Genomic DNA, 22,487 nt, shown 5'->3' on the forward strand with positions numbered 1-22,487 from the left:
CAGTTTAAACATCTAAGGGGTGGCAGAAATAACTACTTGTTTCTTAATTCTCTTCCTGATTTCTTCTGCATGCACCTTTTTTTAATTTCTTGGGCCTGAGTGTCTCTTACCATTACAGACATTTATAGGTTTTTAAATAGTAATAATATGTATTTTTCCATGGAGATGATTGGATCCATGCTGCCTTATGATGTAATTCTATCTTCGGGGTGGGGGGGTTCATTTACTACAACTTAACTAATAACACATTCCCTTGGGTTGCAACTTTGCTTATAAATTAAAACTTTCACGGTGCCTGGTTTCCTTAATATTAGATTGTAAAAGTTTTAGTTTCACTTTGTTTTTCATGTAACAAAACGAACCTACTAAGTTGTAGTAAAGACAGATTTTGGCATGCTAACCTGATTTGACTCCTCTTGAAGCAACAAAAACATGCTGTCAGTCACTGGAGGCTTCTATCAAAAGTGCAGAGTGGTTTTTTGTATGTACCTACAGAAGGATTTTAAATCTTTTCCATACAGGAGATTAGTGTGGCTGAAAATTTGCCCAGGAAATAGGAATTCATTTAAAACAGTTGATTTACTGAGAGTGCTGGTACAGTACATGTTGGGGTTTTTTTTACTTTTGTCTCTGGCTCCCTGGAATGTGTCGGGGGAGATCTGAGAGTCTCATCTAGGGGCAACAGGTCCCTTGGTTCAGTGTCCAAGGAGCAGTGGAGAATGCTATGGTCTGTGTTGCCTTCAAGACTAAGTTAATAAAACCCAGCATGTTGGTAGTTGCCACCCTTACAGTTTCAGTTCCTAAAATTAATTCTCCTCCCTTCCTGTCTCACTGATAGACTAGCTCTCTGACTCCCTGGCTCTGATTTAATTTAACAATGTAATTCAAATCTGTTTGAATTCCTCACATGGAAGGCATTGTAGAAATTCCAAGTATTACCAAGCATGTATGCACGATCGATTCTTCTGTCTTTAAAAGTGCAGAACAAAAACATTCGTTCTCAACAGCCCTGTGGGTTAGGTAAGCACTATTCCCATTATATATAGTCAGGGAAGCTGACATATCTGGAGGTTAAGAGATGTCTTCTACCATGCAGAAGTTTGTGTAGGTGGACCTACAAGGGTGCAAATAACTATTTTAAATTCTGAGTGCCAGTAATATTATTTCCCTAGTTTTGACTGAAATGCAGAGGTTAACTGAGCTTGACTTGATGGCTCGTGAGCTATTCTTTCTCAGAAGTGTTACTCATAACAGCAAATGTGATTTACGTATATGAAGATCCCTTTTTCTTGCACTGTCTCCATGCAATTTTTCTCAAGATGAACTTTGACCAGTAAAGAACATGTTTTGGTATTAAGGTCACTGAACCCTACCACATTTCAGTGGGAGAACTTAGGAATGTTTACAGAGTGTGTTCATAGAATGGTAGGAAGTCAAAAATCTTTTAAGATAGGCCCTCTCCAATTCCTCTTGCTAAGGTCGAAGGATTTCATCACAGTAAAAGCTGTTTTATCTGGCACTTCACCGACTGGAAAGCTCTATAAACCAGCAGTTCTGATCTTCATAGAAATTCCGGTGTATAGCCCAGTTGGTGTGGGGCCAGGAGGGGGTGCGGTGTGCGGACTCTGGGGGGGAGTTTGGGGGCGGGGTTGGGGAGTGGTGGTGGGGTGCCTGATCCGGGGAGGGGGGGGCGGGGTTAACCTTAGGCATCTCCCCGCAAGCGGTGACCTGTCCCGGCTGCTCCTAGGCGGAGGTACGGCAGGCGGCTCTGCGTGCTGCCCCTACCTAGGAGCAGCCAGGATAGGTCGCCGTTTGTGGGGAGCAGCCAGAGGTGAGCACCCCCAGATCCAGCACCTTGCACCCTCTCCCATTCTCCAACCCGCTGCCATGACCCCCCCCTCCCGCACCCAAACTCCCTCCCTCTTATGTACAGAAATTCCTATAGCCCTCATGTCTGCCGTGTTTGTAAATGGGCTTTCAACAGCCATTTCTTCCTGCAGGCCTGTGGCTCGGGCCGACCATTGCTGACTGAGATTGCTAGTATATACTTTAGTGCTGCAAGCAGTATCATTTGAGGGTTGTCTCTTGTATAAACATGACATCCTGTGAGCATGTTAGCTGGGAAAATTCCAAAGCTAAGTGGCTTTGGAAACTATGCTGCCCACAACATTAATCTTCTTAAGATGGAACCCCAATAGTGTACATTTATTTTAACCACAGTTTAAAAAAAAACAACATAATGGCTTAATGTGGAAGAAAGGGAGAATTTGTCAGCATCAGCCTTTTGTGGGGAGGTGGAGGGGGGAGGGATAGCTCAGTGGGTTGAGCATTGGCCTGCTAAACCCAGGGTTGTGAGTTCAATCCTTGAGGGGGCCATTTAAGAATGTGAGGTAAAAATTGCGGATTGGTCCTGCTTTGAGCAGGGGTTGGACTAGATGACCTCCTGAGGTCCCTTCCAACCCTGATATTCTATGATTCTATGAAAACACAGACAGTTCTCTATTAAATGATTTGGAGGAAAGGTTTACCATGTCAGCTTGCTTGCAACAAGTCTTCTATTAGCTCATGAGCTAGATGATTCAGGCTGCTAAAACTGTGCAGAGGTCTTGGGAGCAGAAAAATGTTTTTGTGCTCTCAGAGCTCAGGCGCTCCACAGGAGACAGCCGTCCTTGTTCCCTACTTTCTCCTTCCCTGAAGAAGAGCTCTTAAATTCTGCAGGAGACAGGGTACATCAGCACTGCTTCAACACATCACTCAGCCCATGGTTTGCAACTTTCAGAATGCCAATAGACGAGTGGATTTGTTGAGGGTTATTAAGTTTGTTGGCACAGTCTGTTCTTCTGTTTTGACATTCAGAACAAGTTCCTTTCTTTTGACTAATTATATCACCTTATGTTGTCAATGGTTTTTATCACATAATACCACCTCCCCAAGATAATCTGACTGTCTTTCCAAGTTCTTTCTGTCTCTCTCTCTAGCTATCTTTAACAAACATGCTGTTGCTAGCAAGGAATGGGGAGTACCTTTTCATCAAAAGTCCCGTCAGAGATCTTTTCATATCCTCTCTGAAGGGGTAGACAAATGACACGACACTGATTTGAGAGAGCAGATCAGAGCCGTGAGATAAAGTACTTGGTTTATTTAATTTGGTGACATACAGCCTCCCTCCTGCGACAAGTAATTTTCAGTCAGTGCTTAGATTCCAAAGGTGGAAGAGGAGACTGCTGGGTATTCTCAGGGAGTTAGCATAACATTGACTTGCTACACATTTGGCATGTTGATTAGTAAGGGAACGTGGTCGCACTACTTTCTGTCAGATGAAACTTAGATCTGTGGTCCTGCTCTTCAGAATCAAGAGAGATCCAGTGACGTTCTTTATAAGAGAAGTATAAGGCTATGTCTACACTACAGACCTTACAGCAGCACAGTTGTACAGCTGCAGCTGCGCTCCTGCAAGGTCTCCCATGTCGTCGCTCTCTCCTGTCGGCATAACTAAACCACCCCCCACGAGTAGTGGTAGCTATGTTGGTGGGAGAGTGTCCTCCACCGACATACTGCTTTCCCCACGGGCACGTCCGTTCGTAAAACTTACGTTGGTCAAGGGGGTGTTACTTCACACTCCTGACTGACCAAAGTTTTACCGACAAAAGTGCTAGTGTAGACAAAGCCCAAGGATACCAAATTGGTGCTGTGGTAAAACTTCACTTTAGATAATTACGTCATGCCTATACCCAAAAAAGATTGGTGTTAGTTTTGGTATTCTTTTGTCTATAAAGCTGGGTTGCCTTAGTTACTGTGAGTCACAGTAACTGGAGTCAATCCAACTGTACAAGCAGTTGAGTAACAGAAAATTGTTAATGCACAGTGATGTGCTGCCAGTATTTTAACCAGGGCTCCCTCAAAGATTTTCTCCCATCTGCTAACAAATTTCATGTACTGGGGACAGAGATGAGAGTGGGTGATGGGGGATGGACAGAGCAGAAAAATGATAGAGGGAGGGATTTGGGGTCTTCATTGTTTCCTTTATCCATTTAAAGGAAAATGTTCTTTCAGAACCATAATCAAGGAAGGGAGGCAGCAGACAGGGCAAATATACTAAGTTTACTTGCTGGAAATGTGTTGTTTATGTTCCTGAGAAATATACTTTTGAGAATATAGTGCAAAGTGCAGCTTGAAAGCACAGTTGCCAACTTCTACGTGGTAAATAAGCCCCGATTTTCACAATAAGCCAAAAATCAAGCTAATTCCATTTCAAAACAAGGCCAAAACAAGCCAATCCCTAAGAATCCCAATACTCTGTGACTAGATTCCCCCTGGCGTGCAGTCTGGGACTGTGGTGGGCCTGCTGTGCTCCCCCGACTCTCTCCCCCCCCTTGCCCCTGCTTGCAAGGAGCCGATCCAAAAAAAAAAAAAAAAAAAGCTACAAGCCAAACAAGCTACAAGCCAATTAAGCCAAAAACAAGCCCAATTTCTGCATTTTTTTCCCACGGATTTGGCATGTCTGCTTGAGAGTTGTGTGCAAACCATAAAATCCTAGAAATGTAGTACTGGAAGGGACCTCAATAGATCTAGGCCAGTCCCTTGCAATGGGGCAGGACTAAGTATTCTCTAGACCAGAGGTTCTCAAACTGGGGGGCACAGAAAGTATTTGGAGGTGCGAGAGGAGCTGAGGGGGGGAGACTTGCTGTGCACATTTTACCCACAGCAATGAATAGTCCATGCCACTCTTACTTCTGTGCTCCTGCTGGGGGTGGTGCCTGCCTTCAGAGCTAGGTACCGGGCCAGCAGCCACCGCTCTCTGCTCTGCCATCAGACTGAGCGGCCGGAGAGTGGTCTCCGGATAGCCCCCCAGCCACTCCTTCTCTTCCTCCTATCTCAGGAAGAAATGACAGCACAGTTGGGCTTCAGTCGTATGTACATATGTGGGTGAAGCTAACGGGAGGGGCGAAGAGATGATTTGCCCAGTGGTCGTAGGGCTTGTTCCAAGGTCCTTCCTTTCAGCGAGCAGATAGAAGCTATACTTGGTGTGTCAGCCTTTTCTCTGATAAAACTACTTCTTATGATACACCGTGAGATCGTATCCAGCATGCACTCTGAGGGTGATGTCGTGTGTGAGCCTCCGAAGATACAGGAAAATCCAGTTTCATAACAGGTGTGCTGTAGTTAGCAGAACTGTCATGGTAGAACTGGATACTGTTAGATGCTTTACTGGAAAGCTAAATTAAGATGTTTTTCCTGGAGGAGGTGAACAGCTTGCTATAAAATATTTTGTCATGTTTTCAGGTCAGCTGGTGGTATGCACCCTGTGCTCCTGCGTCATGAAAACCAAACAGATCTGGCTCTTTTCTGCTCACATGCTCCCTCTGCTGGCGCGGCTGTGCCTCGTCCCTCTGGAAACCATTGTCGTCATCAACAAATTTGCCATGATTTTCACTGGCTTGGAAGTGCTCTATTTTCTGGCATCAAATCTTCTAGTACCATATAATCTTGCGAAATCTGCATACCGAGAGCTTGTCCAGGTAGGCTGCAAGTGGATCATAACAGGTTCATTGGCTTCAGTTGTGGCATTACTTCACATTTTGTGGTCTGAAAAACCAGTCATTGCACAACGTTGTCCATGGCTCAGCTTTGGGAGTTAATTGTGCTTTCCTGTCATTCCATATTGTGTGTGTTTTAGCAATGTCCTCTTCCACTTTTTTAAAATTACATTGCAAGACGGCATAGACTAGCAGTTAGAGCAATGACCTGGATTCTAATCCTGGTTGATCACTAAACTTATGCGACTTGCTTGATCTCCAGTTTGCTTAACCCATGGTTTTATTGGATGAAAACCAGGGCCTCGGTAGGATGGACATTAAAGTTGCTAAATCTGAAATAAGCCCCTCTTGGAAAGCAAACTGCATCCACAAAAACAATTGCAGTAATTCTGGTGTATATAATAATGCCCTGTGTAGAAAAGTGGTAGTTTGTAAGTATAGCTTATCTTGAGCTGGAAATGAGAGATCCAAGAAGAAACATGAAACCAAGAATAAACTATGAATAACTTACACTTCTGCAATATTAAAATGCATTAACAAATTTGTACACACATAAGCATCAGTTTGGAAATTCACTCATAGCAAAGGCATCCATTTTCCCATTGATGTGTGTAACTTTCATTAATGGCAATTATGCAAGTCGGTTGAAAGAGAGACTTCAAAATTGGCTTACTGCAAATCAGAACAGACTGAAACATGGGGAAGCTTTCAGACCGTTTTAACAAGGAATTTCCTGGCTTTTGTCAGGCAGAGTAACTCTTGTCAAATTTTTCAACCAGCACCCGTGTACAAACCCCAGCTGTGCTACAAACCCCATTTGTAGCTTGATAACATGGGTTGTTATACTCTTTGGCTGCAGAGAGAGACAGGAATGAACACCAGTCCCTATGGAGTGCCCCAGTTCGGCCAGACATAAGTCCCAAGTTGCATATGTTGGCCCAGCAAAATGCAAAGTGACTGGGAATAATGAAGTTACATGTATCAAGAGGGAATGGAGAATTGACTGAGACTGCAGTTTCTATGCAGAATATGAAGATAGGCTGTCTCTCCAATGAAAACAATCCATGTCATCTCACTGTTTTTAAAAATAGGTTCTACCACACATGTGTGGAAGGCGCTCTGACCTATATGGACTTCCTTTGGAAACTCTTCAGAATTACGTGTCTGGTTCTAAACATGTTCCAAAAACTTTTGCTTGGCCCCTTGCTGAGCAGACAGTGTTTTAAAAGTGACCTGGAAAGGGAGAAAATAAAATTTGGCTTGCACTCTGTTTTTACTGCTGTGTTGTATATAAAGAAGCCCTAAAAGGTTTCTGCAAAAAGGAATTTTCTTTTTCCCTTAATATTCTGATCTGATCTCACCCTCGAAATCTTTACAGCTTTGTCTAGGCTAACCATTTGTCCTACAAACTTCCTGTTGTTGCTACCAAATGTGGTAGAAATGGTGGGACTATTAGTGTGGATGAACATCCTGCAGCCACTGGTGTTCTCACTACTTTGTTGCCTAACTCTGCTTAGGGCAGGTCAAAATGACAGAGTGCTAAAAGCTCTACTCTGCACCAGCAATGTCCCGCAATGTAGTAGCACTAGTGGGATTGTTTTTAGTAAAATTCCCTACTGCAGACAAGGCCTATCTGAAACTTGGGAATTTTGTTTTTTCTTAACACCTATTTAACCTCAGTGCCTAACACGTTTAGTTGAAAAGATGTCTTTGTCAAAGATTCATTGCTCTTCATTTAAGTATGAAAGCTCACAAGGCAAATCTGAGAGACCTTCTCCCAAGAGTAGAAAAGACCAGACTTGAGACTCTCCACATTTCTGTGGTGGTAATACAAAATCAACAGTATAAGTCAGCAGGGTGTTTTGGGAAGATGGTCATTTCTGTACATCGCAAGGAAGAGCAAAAAAAGCCTGAAATCCAACATAGTTTTGTATGTAGCTTACCAATAAACCCATGTTAAACCTCAAACTGACTTTAAAAGCTTAGATCAACAGCTAACACTTGACAGGTTTCAGAGGAACAGCCGTGTTAGTCTGTATTCGCAAAAAGAAAAGGAGTACTTGTGGCACCTTAGAGACTAACCATTTTATTTGAGCATGAGCTTTCGTGAGCTACAGCTCACTTCATCAGATGCTCAAATAAATTGGTTAGTCTCTAAGGTGCCACAAGTACTCCTTTTCTTTTAGCTAACACTTGAAGTGCAGTGACATCATAAATGTACTGTCAACACTTCTTTCTTCTCTGGCACTTGTGTTAAGAACACTTGAATATGTTGAGGTTGTTTTAATGCCATATGCATGCTCGAAGGAAAAGCTACTCAAGTGTTTGTTTTTGTCTATTCTCTTTACCACTTTATGGGCCATTCTAAGTGTACTAATTAGATTGGTTTTTAAAATCACTGTAAAGATTTGAAAGGTAAGTGATTTTTTTTTGGGCTGCCTCACTGACCCCCTTTGTCTTTGAAATCTGTGTTTACTAGTCAATGTAGTACTGTTTTGGCCTTAAGAAAAAATATTCTAGTATAAACTCTTCAAGGAGCATTGCTCATGCCATGTTTCTACCAGTGCCCTGTGCAAATCAAGGGCATAACTTCTCATGTGTGGCTATGGAACAATTTGGAAGGTATTAACAACATGCTGCTAGAATAATAAGCAGCTACAGCTGAGAATAGTAGTGTGCAATGTATGCTAGAGAGAACTGGCTGGAATTAGGAGAAATGTTAATGTCTCTGGTAATCTTTTTTGGAAGGTGCTTCTGAAGCAAATTGCCTATGCCAACCTCAGCAAATGGGAACAATTGTAATTGTGTTGGGCTGCATATTATGATTATAATCTGGTTTAATTGAAAGCTGGAAAAAACAAGAAAATCAGCCTTCTAATTTTATTTTTAAGGAGCTCACTAATGTGGAAATCTAGAGCCTATTCCCTACTCCAGAAACAAAAATCGTGGTGAAAAAATTGGCCCCCTTTCAGACCTAGTGTAAGTAGATGCAACTCCATTGAAGGTCAAGGAAGATGAATCTGCTTATACCAGATTGGAGTTTTGCCCTAACCTGATTTTAACATGACGTACTCATCCTTTGTCATCACTTGTGGTAGTTGCTGACTTCAGCATGAATTATTCAGTAATAACTTAATCAAGTAGTTGTGACCTCACAGTTGTTAGAGGCTTTGCAACTGTAGTAGTGCAAACAGTTGTTTGTAATACCAGTGGAAAAACTTGGGAGAAGGGGGATATTAAGACACCCAGGCCTAATGTTTAACTTCATCTTCTGAACCCAGCGGTTCAGGGGACTAAGCCCAGGGGGAGGATGGGCAAAAGCAACTTTTTGTCCTCTTATGCATCCTGGATTCTGGACTTTGGGGGCTGGTATAAGTTTAGAGCAACTTCAGGGGCTGCCTACAAGTTATAGAGCTTCCCAGAATCCCCCATGTTGCTCAGTACTATAGGTGCACCCCCTCTCTGTGTAGGGGTGCTTATGCTGGTTCCGTTCTGCTCCTGTGCCACAGGAATCTTTCGCAGGGACACTGCAGATCCTTTGTAGAGCCTGAGCAGAGGCTGCTTCTGGCCGCCAAACTAGTCGGCTGCTTGTTAGTCAGCTATGATAGAAATTACATTTACAGGACCTCACTGTAATATGTTGTAACATTTGCCAGTGTTGACAGGGATCTGCAAATAATATGATTTGCCTACTCAATCTTTCACTCTAAAATACTAGTAGTTACATGCTTGTAAAGTACAAGTTTTTTCTCTAATTCTCTTTTCTTTTAAAATACAAACTTACTTTTCGGCCTGAAGGCCGCATCGGGTTTCGGAAATTATATGGAGGGCTGGTTACGGGAGGCTGTGCCTCCCCAGACAGCCAGGCGTGGCTCGGTCCCCATTCCCTATTCTCCCTCCGCCCCCCACCCCTGCTTCTCGCCCCCTGACACCCCTCCCCCCGAGACTCTTGCCCCATCCAACCCACCCTGTTCTCTGATGCCCCCCTGGGGCCCCTGCCCCATCCACACCCCCCACTCACTGCCACCCCATCCAACCCCTCTTCTCATTCCTGACTGCCCCTCCGGGACTTACAGGGACAAACCATCCCGATGAGTTACAGGTTACAGGGACAAACCATCCCGATGAGTCGAAAGAATAGTAAATATGGCAGGCGACCAGCTTGGCTTAATGGTGAAATCCTAGCGGATCTTAAACATAAAAAAGAAGCTTACAAGAAGTGGAAGGTTGGACATATGACCAGGGAAGAGTATAAAAATATTGCTCGGGCATGTAGGAATGTTATCAGGAGGGCCAAATCGCACCTGCAGCTGCAGCTAGCCAGAGATGTCAAGAGTAACAAGAAGGGTTTCTTCAGGTATGTTGGCAACAAGAAGAAAGCCAAGGAACGTGTGGGCCCCTTACTGAATGAGGGAGGCAACCTAGTGACAGAGGATGTGGAAAAAGCTAATGTACTCAATGCTTTTTTTGCCTCTGTTTTCACTAACAAGGTCAGCTCCCAGACTGCTGCGCTGGGCATCACAAAATGCGGAAGAGATGGCCAGCCCTCTGTGGAGATAGAGGCGGTTAGGGACTATTTAGAAAAGCTGGACGTGCACAAGTCCATGGGGCCGGACGAGTTGCATCCGAGAGTGCTGAAGGAATTGGCGGCTGTGATTGCAGAGCCACTGGCCATTATCTTTGAAAACTCGTGGCGAACCGGGGAAGTCCCGGATGACTGGAAAAAGGCTAATGTAGTGCCAATCTTTAAAAAAGGGAAGAAGGAAGATCCTGGGAACTACAGGCCAGTCAGCCTCACCTCAGTCCCTGGAAAAATCATGGAGCAGGTCCTCAAAGAATCAATCCTGAAGCACTTGCATGAGAGGAAAGTGATCAGGAACAGCCAGCATGGATTCACCAAGGGAAGGTCATGCCTGACTAATCTAATCGCCTTTTATGATGAGATTACTGGTTCTGTGGATGAAGGGAAAGCAGTGGATGTATTGTTTCTTGACTTTAGCAAAGCTTTTGACACGGTCTCCCATAGTATTCTTGTCAGCAAGTTAAGGAAGTATGGGCTGGATGAATGCACTATAAGGTGGGTAGAAAGCTGGCTAGATTGTCGGGCTCAACGGGTAGTGATCAATGGCTCCATGTCTAGTTGGCAGCCGGTATCAAGTGGAGTGCCCCAAGGGTCGGTCCTGGGGCCGGTTTTATTCAATATCTTCATAAATGATCTGGAGGATGGTGTGGATTGCACTCTCAGCAAATTTGCGGATGATACTAAACTGGGAGGAGTGGTAGATACGCTGGAGGGGAGGGATAGGATACAGAAGGACCTAGACCAATTGGAAGATTGGGCCAAAAGGAATCTGATGAGGTTCAATAAGGATAAGTGCAGGGTCCTGCACTTAGGACGGAAGAACCCAATGCACAGCTACAGACTAGGGACCGAATGGCTAGGCAGCAGTTCTGCGGAAAAGGACCTAGGGGTGACAGTGGACGAGAAGCTGGATATGAGTCAGCAGTGTGCCCTTGTTGCCAAGAAGGCCAATGGCATTTTGGGATGTATAAGTAGGGGCATAGCGAGCAGATCGAGGGATGTGATCGTTCCCCTCTATTCGACATTGGTGAGGCCTCATCTGGAGTACTGTGTCCAGTTTTGGGCCCCACACTACAAGAAGGATGTGGATAAATTGGAGAGAGTCCAGCGAAGGGCAACAAAAATGATTAGGGGACTGGAACACATGACTTATGAGGAGAGGCTGAGGGAGCTGGGATTGTTTAGCCTGCAGAAGAGAAGAATGAGGGGGGATTTGATAGCTGCTTTCAACTACCTGAAAGGGGGTTCCAAAGAGGATGGCTCTAGACTGTTCTCAATGGTAGCAGATGACAGAACGAGGAGTAATGGTCTCAAGTTGCAGTGGGGGAGGTTTAGATTGGATATTAGGAAAAACTTTTTCACTAAGAGGGTGGTGAAACACTGGAATGCGTTACCTAGGGAGGTGGTAGAATCTCCTTCCTTAGAGGTTTTTAAGGTCAGGCTTGACAAAGCCCTGGCTGGGATGATTTAACTGGGAATTGGTCCTGCTTTGAGCAGGGGGTTGGACTAGATGACCTTCTGGGGTCCCTTCCAACCCTGATATTCTATGATTCTATGACTTCTGCCCCATCCAACTACCCTTCTCCCTAACCACCCCAGGAACCCCTGCCCCTGACTGCCCCCCACCATCCCATCCAACCCCCGCCGCTCCTTCCTGATTGGGCCCCCCCCCCCGGGACCCCTGCCTCCATTCAACCCCCGTGTTCCCCGTCCTCTGACCGCCCTGACCACCACCCCGAACTCCTCTGCCCTCTATCCAACCCCTCTGCCCCCTTACCTTGCTCCCTGGAGCACTCGTGGCTGGCAGCGCTGGCTGGAGCCAGCCACACACTGCGCAGCACCGAGCACCGGGTCAGGCTGGGCTCTGCAGCTGCGCTGCCCAGGAGCTCGCAGCCCCCCCGCCCAGAGCATCGCTCTCGTGATGCAGTGAGCTGAGGCTGCGGGAGAGGGCCTGGGGGCTAGCCTCCCGGGCCAGGAGCTCAGGGGCTGGGCAGGAGGGTCCCGCAGGCCGGATGTGGCCCCACGGGCCATAGTTTGCCCACCTCTCTCCTAGTGGGTACTCCGTAGCCATTGTGTGATTCTTGTCTTGGCTGTGAGAAACAGACATTTGATTTAAAATAAAGCCATCTGTGGAAGTATTAGTGATGAATAATTTCCCTGTCACTTTTAAGGGATTAGCCTTCCAGCTTTCTGAAAATTGCTCCATAGTCACCTAGTATTAACATTGTACAAGCAGTAGCATAAACTTTAAAAGAATTGCTGTCCAGACTGTAACAGTCACATGTTGCAAATGTGCCAATTTTTAGATATTTAGCCTCTGCTCTGACAGGTGTCTGAGGCACTTAGCACCTGCCTTTAACAAAAGGTCAAAGAAATACAAAGTCAGGAATCCTTGTAACTGACCCACTTGTGCCACATGAATCTGACTCATGGTTTGAATTGCAAATGAATTGAATGTTTGTTTGTTTTTTCTATTCTGTTATCTCTGTAAACATACAGGATGTGAACAAATACAACAAACTGGTCTTGTCTTTACCTTGCCCAGGTAGTGGAGGTGTACGGTCTCCTGGCATTGGGGATGTCTCTGTGGAACCAGCTGGTGGTCCCTGTTCTATTCATGGTGTTCTGGCTTGTCTTATTTGCTCTTCAAATCTACTCTTATTTCAGCACACGAGATCAGCCCGCCTCAAGAGAGAGGCTTCTCTTTCTCTTTCTGACAAGGTAATTAACTAGTGTCCATAATAAGCTGTTTTCTGTGCATGCATTGTTTGTATTCCTGAACTAATCTACTGTCTTCTACAGATGGAATGGTTTAAATCAGCTGTCTTCTTCTAGACCCCAGTAAATATTTGTCCATCATGCATATTAGTTCAGTGAAGCCTTCTGCTTCACAGCAGCTCAGGAGAGAGGGGTATTAACAGAACTATGGAAAAGCTCCCAGTGAATACAAAATATAACTTAGTGATGGGCAAACCACTGTACACTCAGAGCTTCAGTTCAGAAGTTTGGTAGGGCTTCAAAAGATTTGACTCAGCAAACTCAGATATCACCAGCTGAGGCTAGGAGCGCATTCCTCCTCTGGTACTTGTCTGTAGGATTGTGTTGAGGAATCAATGTGTCTTTTGGGTCCTGGAGGCTTTATTTTCAGCTGTGATATGCAACACGTTCTGGAGTGCATTGAAATCCATGCTATAACTGAAAGTTTAGCAATGAACAACGACCATGGGGAATTCCATCCACAATTATATCAGCAGAATCAGAAATAAAGCACACCTGGAAAAAAAAGTATTTTCCTCAGGAAGAAGAGACTTGGGTTATCTTTCTGATGGTGATCCTAAATATCCCAGTATGCTACGCTGTTCCCCAGTTGGATTCTTCTTGGAATCTAGCTTTCAGGGTATTGGACTGGATTCTCTAACAAACTATTTCTGATGTTTGGTTTGTTCTGAAGGGTGTCTTTATTTAGCAGTCCACATTCTTATGGACCATTTCATCAGCAGAGGGACATTCTCAGTACCTTGGTGCTTGGGAACTTTTCATACCTCTTCCCTGTCTTGTTTTTGGCATTAATCTTTCTACAAGGTTTAGAGAAAGCATAGGAAACCTATTCCACCCTGTCTCCAGTCATTCCCTTACTAGATTATGACTCGCCAGTCTTTCCCTTCACCTTCTTATTGCATTTGGGACCTTGTCTATCAACTTTGTGTGGTTTAGTAGAAACATTGCCAGCATCTTCTAACTCTCTGTAAAGGTTTTGTTTTTAGAATAACCTGTTCGACACCACAGTCTCAGGATCAAGGTTCTAGAACATTCCTGTCACTTACCTTTCACATATGGCCCTGTGTCCATCACAGTACTCGAGTCTTCTGATTTCATTGTCAACTTAAAATAAACAGAGAAACTCCAGGGGTTTGATCACATTACATATTAAAATGAATAGTACCATCAGTATTGTATTGCATTACAACATTAACAGAGGGGATTAGTTTGCAGTCTCCCCCCCCCCCAAAATCCCCAACTATTTTACACCTCCACTGAAGTTTTAATTTTGCACAAAGTAGAATATTGACTGTACTTAACTGTACTGTAGCAGTTGCTAGGGGCGTGGACTGCATGACCTAATAGGTCTCTTCCATCTCTAATTTCTGTGATTGAGTTGAAGAAATTGCTGGGTAGATGACAGGTTTTTTGCTGCTTGTGAAGAACTGGAAAATTTGACTCTTGTCACTAGGGTCAGAAATCTGAGACCCTTGACAGCAGGAAGGTAAGGAATCTGGGGATGATGAAATGACTCTTCCTCGCAGAGAAGACCCACTAGCTCCCACATCACTGAGTCATTTAGGCTCAGAGCTCCCCACCGTGCCTGATACAGAAGCCTGTGCACTAGTGATGTGTGCAGTCTGGCCGTAGGCAGAGAGCAGAGGCTTCTACAGCATGGCCCAGCAGGGGAACTTAGATTTTTCTGACACGCCTCATGCATTTGGCAAATATTGTGGCTATTGCTACATGCACAAGATCTCCAAAAGCAAAGATTTTTAATGCCAGATTGACACACTCCGTGCAAATATCCCTGTTAATCAGCGTTGGTCTTTGCAGGCATGAACCGTCAGTATTCCAGTTACTGAAATTATTTAAAGTTAAAACACAGGTTTACCTGGTGCAGTCTAAACCACTTCCAGTTCTAGTGTTTAGATTCTGGAATTGTGCCATAGAATTGAGGGGCAAGAGTGTGAATGATCATGTACCATCCATGTACATCAGGTAGAACTTGCCTGCCAGGTATCAGAATAAATCTGTATCTTCATAATAAGTGAGAGTTAAACGAAATGCTATCTCTAAAATATTACTTGCTAGACTTTCTCTGTACAGCCCAAAACATGAAAGCACCAGACTTTTTCTCTTAGACTCAATTTCATCACGCTCTGGGGATGCGTTTCCTCAAGGCATCCTTCCTGGTGGGTTTTTGGCAATTGCTGTCATCTTTTACCTGCCTGGGAGCAACACACACAACCAGGAAACTTTTTTATGCCAGTGTTGTGGGGGCCAAAGGCGCATTGCTTTGCCATGGTAAGAAAATGCAACAGCAGCACTCTCTTTCTTCAGAAGAGAAACAAGCTCCAGTAGCAGGTTTTATCTCTGACAGCCTAACTGTTTAGGAGAGGATGTTAAAATATCATTTTGTTAGACAAGCTAAGAAAGATTCTCTAGTCAGCCAGAAGACTTCACTGTACCGCAGTCCACTTAGTAAAATGGAAAAATGTTTCTCTGCCAGAAAAGAGCAGTCTGGGCACACGTGCCCTTTATTAGCGGTAATGAATTATTTCCTAGAGTGTACAACTCTGGAATTCAAGCAAGAGCATTCAGAGTGCATTTAATAGCAATGTTAAGCTTCCACAAATGCACAACAAACAATAACAATACACAGCCTTCATTGTTTTTTTGTTTTTTTTTTGAAGATGGCAAGAATTCAAACCTTCAGGACAGTTACAAGCTCACACCTGGGGGCACATAAGGATAAATCTGAAAGCTCTCCAGTCAGTCCTTTGTTTGAGGTTTTTAAGCTCCTCTGAGTCCCTTACACAGTAAATTATCTCCGCTTCAACTTCATTAGTAAGGGTGGTAGCATGCTTGCTAGAGGGGTTGAAAGTTCTTTATTATGGAGCCTACCTGGAGGCTCAGCTATCCTGGATCAGACTTCCCCTTAACTATAGTTCCTTCATTCCTGACAAGTTTGGAAAAAAACCTGAAGTTATTCAAAAATACCTCACACAGCGGGGCCCTTAATCTTAAACATCGCACATGACCAGTACTGAGAGGGACAAACACCAGCGCAAGCACGGTTCCTGGAAGATAGTCATCCCTTACAGGGACTTCCACCTTTTTTGGCCAGTTCTTTCCTATTTGTGGACACACCAGAGCAACATACTGGGAACTTGGAGGAGTCACTACAAGTCACATTGTACCACAATCATCGGGTATAACTCTTCTTTTCCAACCAGTTAGACAAATCTGTCTCATGTGCACATTGAGCTTTATGCTTATTGTTTTGGTACTGTAGACGTGCCCTTCTTTGCTGAGAGCTCTGGTGGCGAGGAGTGTTCTTAGAAGCCAGTGTTCCATTACGGACTCTATGCTTTCTATATCTGTAGGCCACCTTCCGAAAGGGCTTGTATCACTCCCACTGGAGAATAGGGAGGATTTGATGAGTTATCGGGAGTACCCCTTGATTGTATGATGAATGAGACACTTCCACATTCTCTGCTTTGGTGTTCTTTCAAAGACAGCTACCATTCATGTGCAGAGGCATAGCCAGGAAGTTAAGAAGCTTCTAGTGAGCCTCCTATTCAGCTACAAAAGGCTTTCATGCCCTATCAAATAGGGGAGGAGGGATATTTTAACTTAAAATGTTGGATTGCTGAAGAATAAGCAGAATGATCTGTAATAAAACTTGAGATGCTATATTACACAGACACTTTAAAAAGAAATGACCTGCTTTTATTGTGTTACCTCTCTGGTGCCGTATAAAACATTAAAAATGGACTAAGAGTACCAGTGCATCTATTTATCGTTTCCTTTGTTCCATCTAGTTTTTCTGACACATGTTCTTTCTTGGAGCACTTTGCTTCTACTTGACCCAGCAGTGAATTAATCAGAATGCTGCAATGTGGCATCCTAGTAATTTCTCTGGGAATAGCCTGTTGTCCTGAAGGAACCAGGATTGCTGTTGTAGCCAAAAGTGCCAGAACGTGGCCCTGAGTTGAGTAGCTGAGGACTCCCTGGTGTTAAAGAAAGCAAGCATAGAGCAGCTCTACACCACTGCTTTCCAGCTCTGCTGACATTGGAGGTGGGAGGATGTATAGCCATAGTAGCAGTGTGATTGATTCCCATTAAAGGCCGTTGTACTCTGGAGAAACACAGACTGCTCTAGACTGCGCTGGGCCAGGACTACAGAAAACAGGCCCCAGGATGAGTGAGCTGAAACAGCTCTTTTATGATTCCTCAAACTTGGCTGCACCCAGCTCTTGTTGCAGCTGAGGATTCACCTTGTGACTTCACTGTAGTAGCAAGTCAAAAGAGAAGTAGGCCTGAGAGCGAGAGCATCCTGTGTTCTCACTCAGATAATTGTTTAAAGGCTGTATGTCTCTTTGGTATAGTTTATTTGAAGTTTGTACTAGGCCTCTTTTGTGGGTCAGCAGTAGTTGAATATCAAGATCTCAGATCACTTTTCAGACCCGAATTATGAAAAACGTTACAATTTATTAGCCGTTTTAATAACCGTTTATATGAGCACTCTATAGTGACTGGCATCCTGGTAGTATTGCTGTGTGTGGGAACTAACCAATCAATCAAATTGATCTACTGTAACTTTGCGTCATCTTGTGGTAACTGGATTGAAATGTCATTAAGTGAATTGAGTACATCACTTTTCCATGCCTGAGCAAGAGTACTCTTCTTTATTAAAGTAAAAGCAAGATAGCACCACCATGTGGGGCTGTCTTGAAGCACAATCTGAATGAGCAATGGGGAACCACATAGGCTTGCTTATCAGCTGATAGACATAACAATGCGTTTTTGTGACTGAGTAACCGTGAATCTTTGACCTTTGATGTCCGAGGAGAAAATAGTGGACTTTGCTCTCGTAATTTTGTCTCAGTAGAAGAACGTGCATGTACTTGTGGGGCTGCTCGTGTTCTGTTTTTTAAGCCAATCCAGATGTGATTTCAAACCAGCTCAGACTCTTAATTGAAGAAATCTTTTTATTAATTAAACTGTGTTTTTCCCCCAGCATTGCAGAATGTTGCAGCACTCCATATTCACTCCTGGGGTTGGTGTTCACGGTCTCCTTTGTTGCTTTGGGAGTTTTGACTCTCTGCAAGTTTTACTTGCAGGGCTACCGAGCGTTCATGAATGACCCAGCTATGAACAGGTAAGTGCCTGGCAGCATATTTAGAACTACGTGTCACTGAGGTTGGCATTTGTTAAACTGAGAGTTATTTTAACCCGTTATAAACGCCTTAGTATGCATAGGAATTCTGACACGCTTCTTATTTATTAGCCCAAATACACTATTTTAAAGGGTTTGAGATGGAAATGTCTATCATGAATCTTAGAATGGCAGTCATGCAGTTCTGTAATACATACAGTGCTTCTCTTTGGGATTTTAGATTCTTTGCGGTGTCTTCATGGGGATCAGTGACTGAAGGAATCTAAAAATGTTTAGAAAAACTAAATGCTTATGTAGTTATATTTTAACTTCCTGGTTCATTTCCCCCCATGTAACTACATGTGAAACCAAACTAATCTTTTGTGGAAGATTTGCACTGGTCAGCTAAAAGTTACTGTGGTAAACTGCCGAAGAATATAGGCAACTTGTTTCTCTTGTGCTTCTCATAACTGCCTGACATAAAATTGGGAGTTTAGTTGTGGCCCTGTGGGTTAGTATGTTAGCTTTTACCAGGAGGTCAAATGCTGGTTCAGGCCACAAGTGAAGGACTTATTTTTACTTTGGGTTCTGAGGTGAGTCAGTGGGAATTGCAGTGAGTATAAAGTGAGGCTGCCCAGGAATGGTGCAGAAGCATTGTGGGCGTGGAGGAGAACCAGTCATGGGTAGTCCACGCTGTGCCGTAACTGCTTCAAGACAGTGCTGTCATTGTCTCTACGTCAGAAATATTAAATTCACTTTCAACTTCAAAACCACAAGAGTGAAAGAGGGACATTCAGGGGACTCTTTGTTCTAGAGTGTCTGTTAGCAACATTGGAAGCTGTGCTGTATGTCTAACTCTGAATTCATTGCTTTCAAAGTGTACCCAAGTGGTAGGACTTCAGACAGGAATGTCATTAAAGGAAAAGAGAGACAAGGCAGGTGAGGGAATATCTTACACAGAGTTCTTCAGGCCCCGACCTGAAGCTTGTCTCTCACCAATACAAGATATCGCCTCCCCCACCATGTCTCGCTAATATCCTGAGACCAACATGGCTACAGCACCACTGCATACATTAAAGAGTAAAGGTCAGCGAAGCCTCTACAAGCTACAAAGAAGTATAAGCAGTATTTTTTAAAGAAATATATCAATGTTAATTTCCTGAGGTCATACAAGGCAGAAAGAAATCTTAAAATAGAATCAGAAACAAAGGGCTAGAAAAACTGTTGATTTCATACATGCCAGACTTTTATTTTAAGATGAAGCAAAATAATTAACCCTCTGCATTTTATTTTCACTTTCTCTTCAAAACCCCAACCCAAAGGGGGATGACAGAAGGAGTCACTCTCCTGATCTTGGCCGTGCAGACTGGTTTAATCGAGCTTCAAGTTGTCCATCGGGCATTCCTGCTTAGTATTATTCTCTTCATTGTGGTAGCATCCATCCTTCAGTCCATGTTGGAGATTGCTGATCCCATTGTTCTGGCACTGGGAGCTTCAAGGGACAAGTAAGAAATGCACTTTCTAAACTGAAAGCTATTTAAAACTCCTTTTTGTAGAGGTGAGCGCACTAATGTATGGCCTGATAGCCTTGTGGGCTACCAAAAGGTAAGTTAAGGTGGTCCACATTCTTGTAGACTAAAGAATAATAAGGTTAGTATACAGACAGTTCTCATTTCTTTGCTCCTTCTCCTTATCTCCTCCCTGCTCCTTCCGCCCCCCCCCCCCCACACACACACACAATGATGTTCACCAGCACAGAGATGCTTTGCAACATGATTCCTTCTGCAGAAGGAAAGTGACTTGAGTCGCATGGTCCTAATGAAGACTCATCTGTGAGCATGTCTTACAGTCTGCACAGGATCATGTTGCTCTGCAGCCACTGGCCTCAGGAATTGTGTGGGTATTACATGACAGAAGGAAAGTCATCACCCCGCACTGAGAGACACTGAACCCTGCTCTTGGCTAAACAAAACCACAGTTCAGCATGTCACGGAAACAGCCAGTTATTTAATAGAATCATGGGGAAAAAATTCTACCAAGTTGTAATAGTCCATAGATTAACTTCAGGATCCCAGGCTTGTGGGACCGGTTGTAGGCCTGGAATGGGAGGTGTCTATGGAGAGAACCTGAGGAGTGGAAGAAGGGAGTCTTGTGGATGTTTTGATCTGCTGGGTTTTTTCCTGTTATCTTTGATTTCTTTGTGTTTCTTTAAGGAGCTTTATTTGTCTTTGGTGTTCTGGCATGAAACTGCATTTCCTATGTTAATTGCATGTCTCTCTTCCCCTTATGTAATCTGTAAGCGTCCTAAATAAAAGAGGAGGTTTATTTATATCCAGTGAGTCTGTTCGGCTCAGAGGTTGCTTGTGGTCAACACAGTCTCTGTGGCATGTTAACTCTAAATATGCTGACGAAAGGAAAGGGAGTAGAGCCAGGAGATAGTATTTGGTTCTCAAACAGATAGTCAGTCACTGGTAGCAGCAAATTGTAACTGTTTGCCAGGTCCAGAGCTGAATTTGTAGGGAGTTCTGAACAAATGAGGTGGGGAAAGCCCCTCCGCCCTAACCCAGAAGGAATACAGGTATTTACAAAATTCAGTTAATTTTAGAATTTTTTTCTTCTAACCTTAGTTGCAGTCAAATTAGGGTAATTCTCCTCTCCCCTTTCTTCCCTTCTACTCTCGTTTGTCAGTTTCAGTGTATCTCTTATTTCTGGAACTAAATGTGTGTAAAAAGACATCAGAGAGAGCTGCCAAGTAGCGTAGCGAGTAATGACTGGAGGCACTGGAAAGATTTCCAAATGGGATGCGAGTGAAGAGATTAGGACTGTGTAGGGGAGAGATTAGTAAAAGGGGTCACGATAGGAGTCTACAAAATAGTGAAGAGCTATGCCTTATAAAAGGGAGAGGACAGCTGGCAGGGCTTTCACTCTGAGACTCTGGAACTTGCTCCCCTTTGATCTGAAATAGCCTGAATTTGGTTTCTTTTGGGGAATACTGCAAGAGACACCTATCTGAAAAAGTCTTTGGAGAAGGCTGAGGGTATGCTTCCTTGATCACGGAGAGGTAGATGGCTGGGCTGTTTGGCTGAGTTCCCGTGGAACCAATTTCAGTGCTGCTGAGGCTTAACTTAATTGTACTTATTTCATGATCAAGTATGTTAAGATAACTAGAGCCTTGGAATAGATGTCTTTATTTTTAAAAATCTAAATAAATACAGTTCATCGCTCTTCATAAGAGCAAGGTGACATCCGTTAATACTGAAAGGCAACATATTTAAAACAGATAAAAGGAAATACTTTTACACAATGTACAGTCGTCATGTGGCAGTGAGTTTCACAGGTGGTTATAGAGGCTAGCAAAGAGTCTAGTAAGAGTCGAAGTATGAGATGTTTTTATGGGGAAACTTCTGCAGGTATACCAGATAGCATTTAAAATAACCTTATAAACCTTTATGCTTCAGAGCATGGACTGCCTGGAGCAGATTATTCCATAATTGTTCTAATGGGATTTCCTGGATTTTCATCTGAAGCATTTGGTATCAGCCTCTGTCAGAGACCAGAGACAATTAGTTTAACCACTGACCTGATCCGCTGTGGCAGTACCTATGTAACTTATTTGTAGTCTTTAATTTTTGCCTTTGTCTCACTGAGGATGTAGCCTTTCCACTTTGTGCTGAGAAAGGCACAGGGAAGAAAGAACTGAACTTCCATCAGAATAACTGTCTGTTTGTACTGCGAATTAGACTGTACTTGAGGAAATTAAGAATTCCTTTTCGTAAAGTAAAAGCCTTCCGTAGATACATAAGCCACTGTCCTCTCAGTGAGAGGATGCCAGTTGTCTGAATCCCAACCATTGCATTGTTTCTGCAGGAGCCTGTGGAAGCATTTCCGTGCAGTCAGCCTGTGCTTGTTCTTGCTAGTGTTCCCAGCATACATGGCCTACATGATTTGTCAGTTTTTCCACATGGATTTCTGGCTGCTGATCATTATCTCTAGCAGTATTCTAACCTCCCTCCAGGTAAGGCACACTAGCCTCATGGTAGTCATTTATTTTTTTTCTCTCCCTAAGGTAACGGGATATGACCAGAACAGTGATGGGGGGAGTTTTAGAGTGCAGAAGCTGGGATGTAAAATCTTTTATTTATCTCTTCCTGCGGCTAGAGTACTCTAGTGCTGGGCTGAGAACATAGAGAACTAAAATATTTATTGTAAATAATGCTGTAGGATTGGAAGGGCATGTTGGTTACAATAATAAGCTTCCAAACTGCACATAGATTGCATCATTGTAGGAGACTTCCATGACAGAGGTGATCTGAAAATATATTGGTGTCCAAAACATGTATACATGCGTACTTTCCTGTGTGGGGGGATGTATCCTCATTTTCATTTTTTAATTCACTATTTAAAAAATAGCTCTTAGAAGCTTGTCATGTGATGTCTTTGTGTG

General features: G+C 43.6%; 1 protein-coding gene across 7 annotated transcripts in view; it reads left to right on the forward strand.

The window, feature by feature from the left end:
* Window positions 1-22,487, forward strand: part of RNF145 (ring finger protein 145) — a 59,188-nt gene that overhangs the window by 32,901 nt on the left and 3,800 nt on the right. For all 7 annotated transcript variants that reach the window (XM_073355182.2, XM_073355185.2, XM_073355183.2 and 4 more), the window contains 5 exons: window positions 5,284-5,519; window positions 12,665-12,840; window positions 17,906-18,046; window positions 19,366-19,548; window positions 21,911-22,058. In XM_073355182.2, coding sequence (XP_073211283.1) covers window positions 5,284-5,519; window positions 12,665-12,840; window positions 17,906-18,046; window positions 19,366-19,548; window positions 21,911-22,058 — 884 coding nt within the window. The remainder of the gene's footprint in view (window positions 1-5,283; window positions 5,520-12,664; window positions 12,841-17,905; window positions 18,047-19,365; window positions 19,549-21,910; window positions 22,059-22,487) is intronic.

The sequence above is a fragment of the Lepidochelys kempii genome, chromosome 8 (assembly GCF_965140285.1).
Source record: "Lepidochelys kempii isolate rLepKem1 chromosome 8, rLepKem1.hap1, whole genome shotgun sequence".
Taxonomy (NCBI): Eukaryota; Metazoa; Chordata; order Testudines; family Cheloniidae; genus Lepidochelys; species Lepidochelys kempii.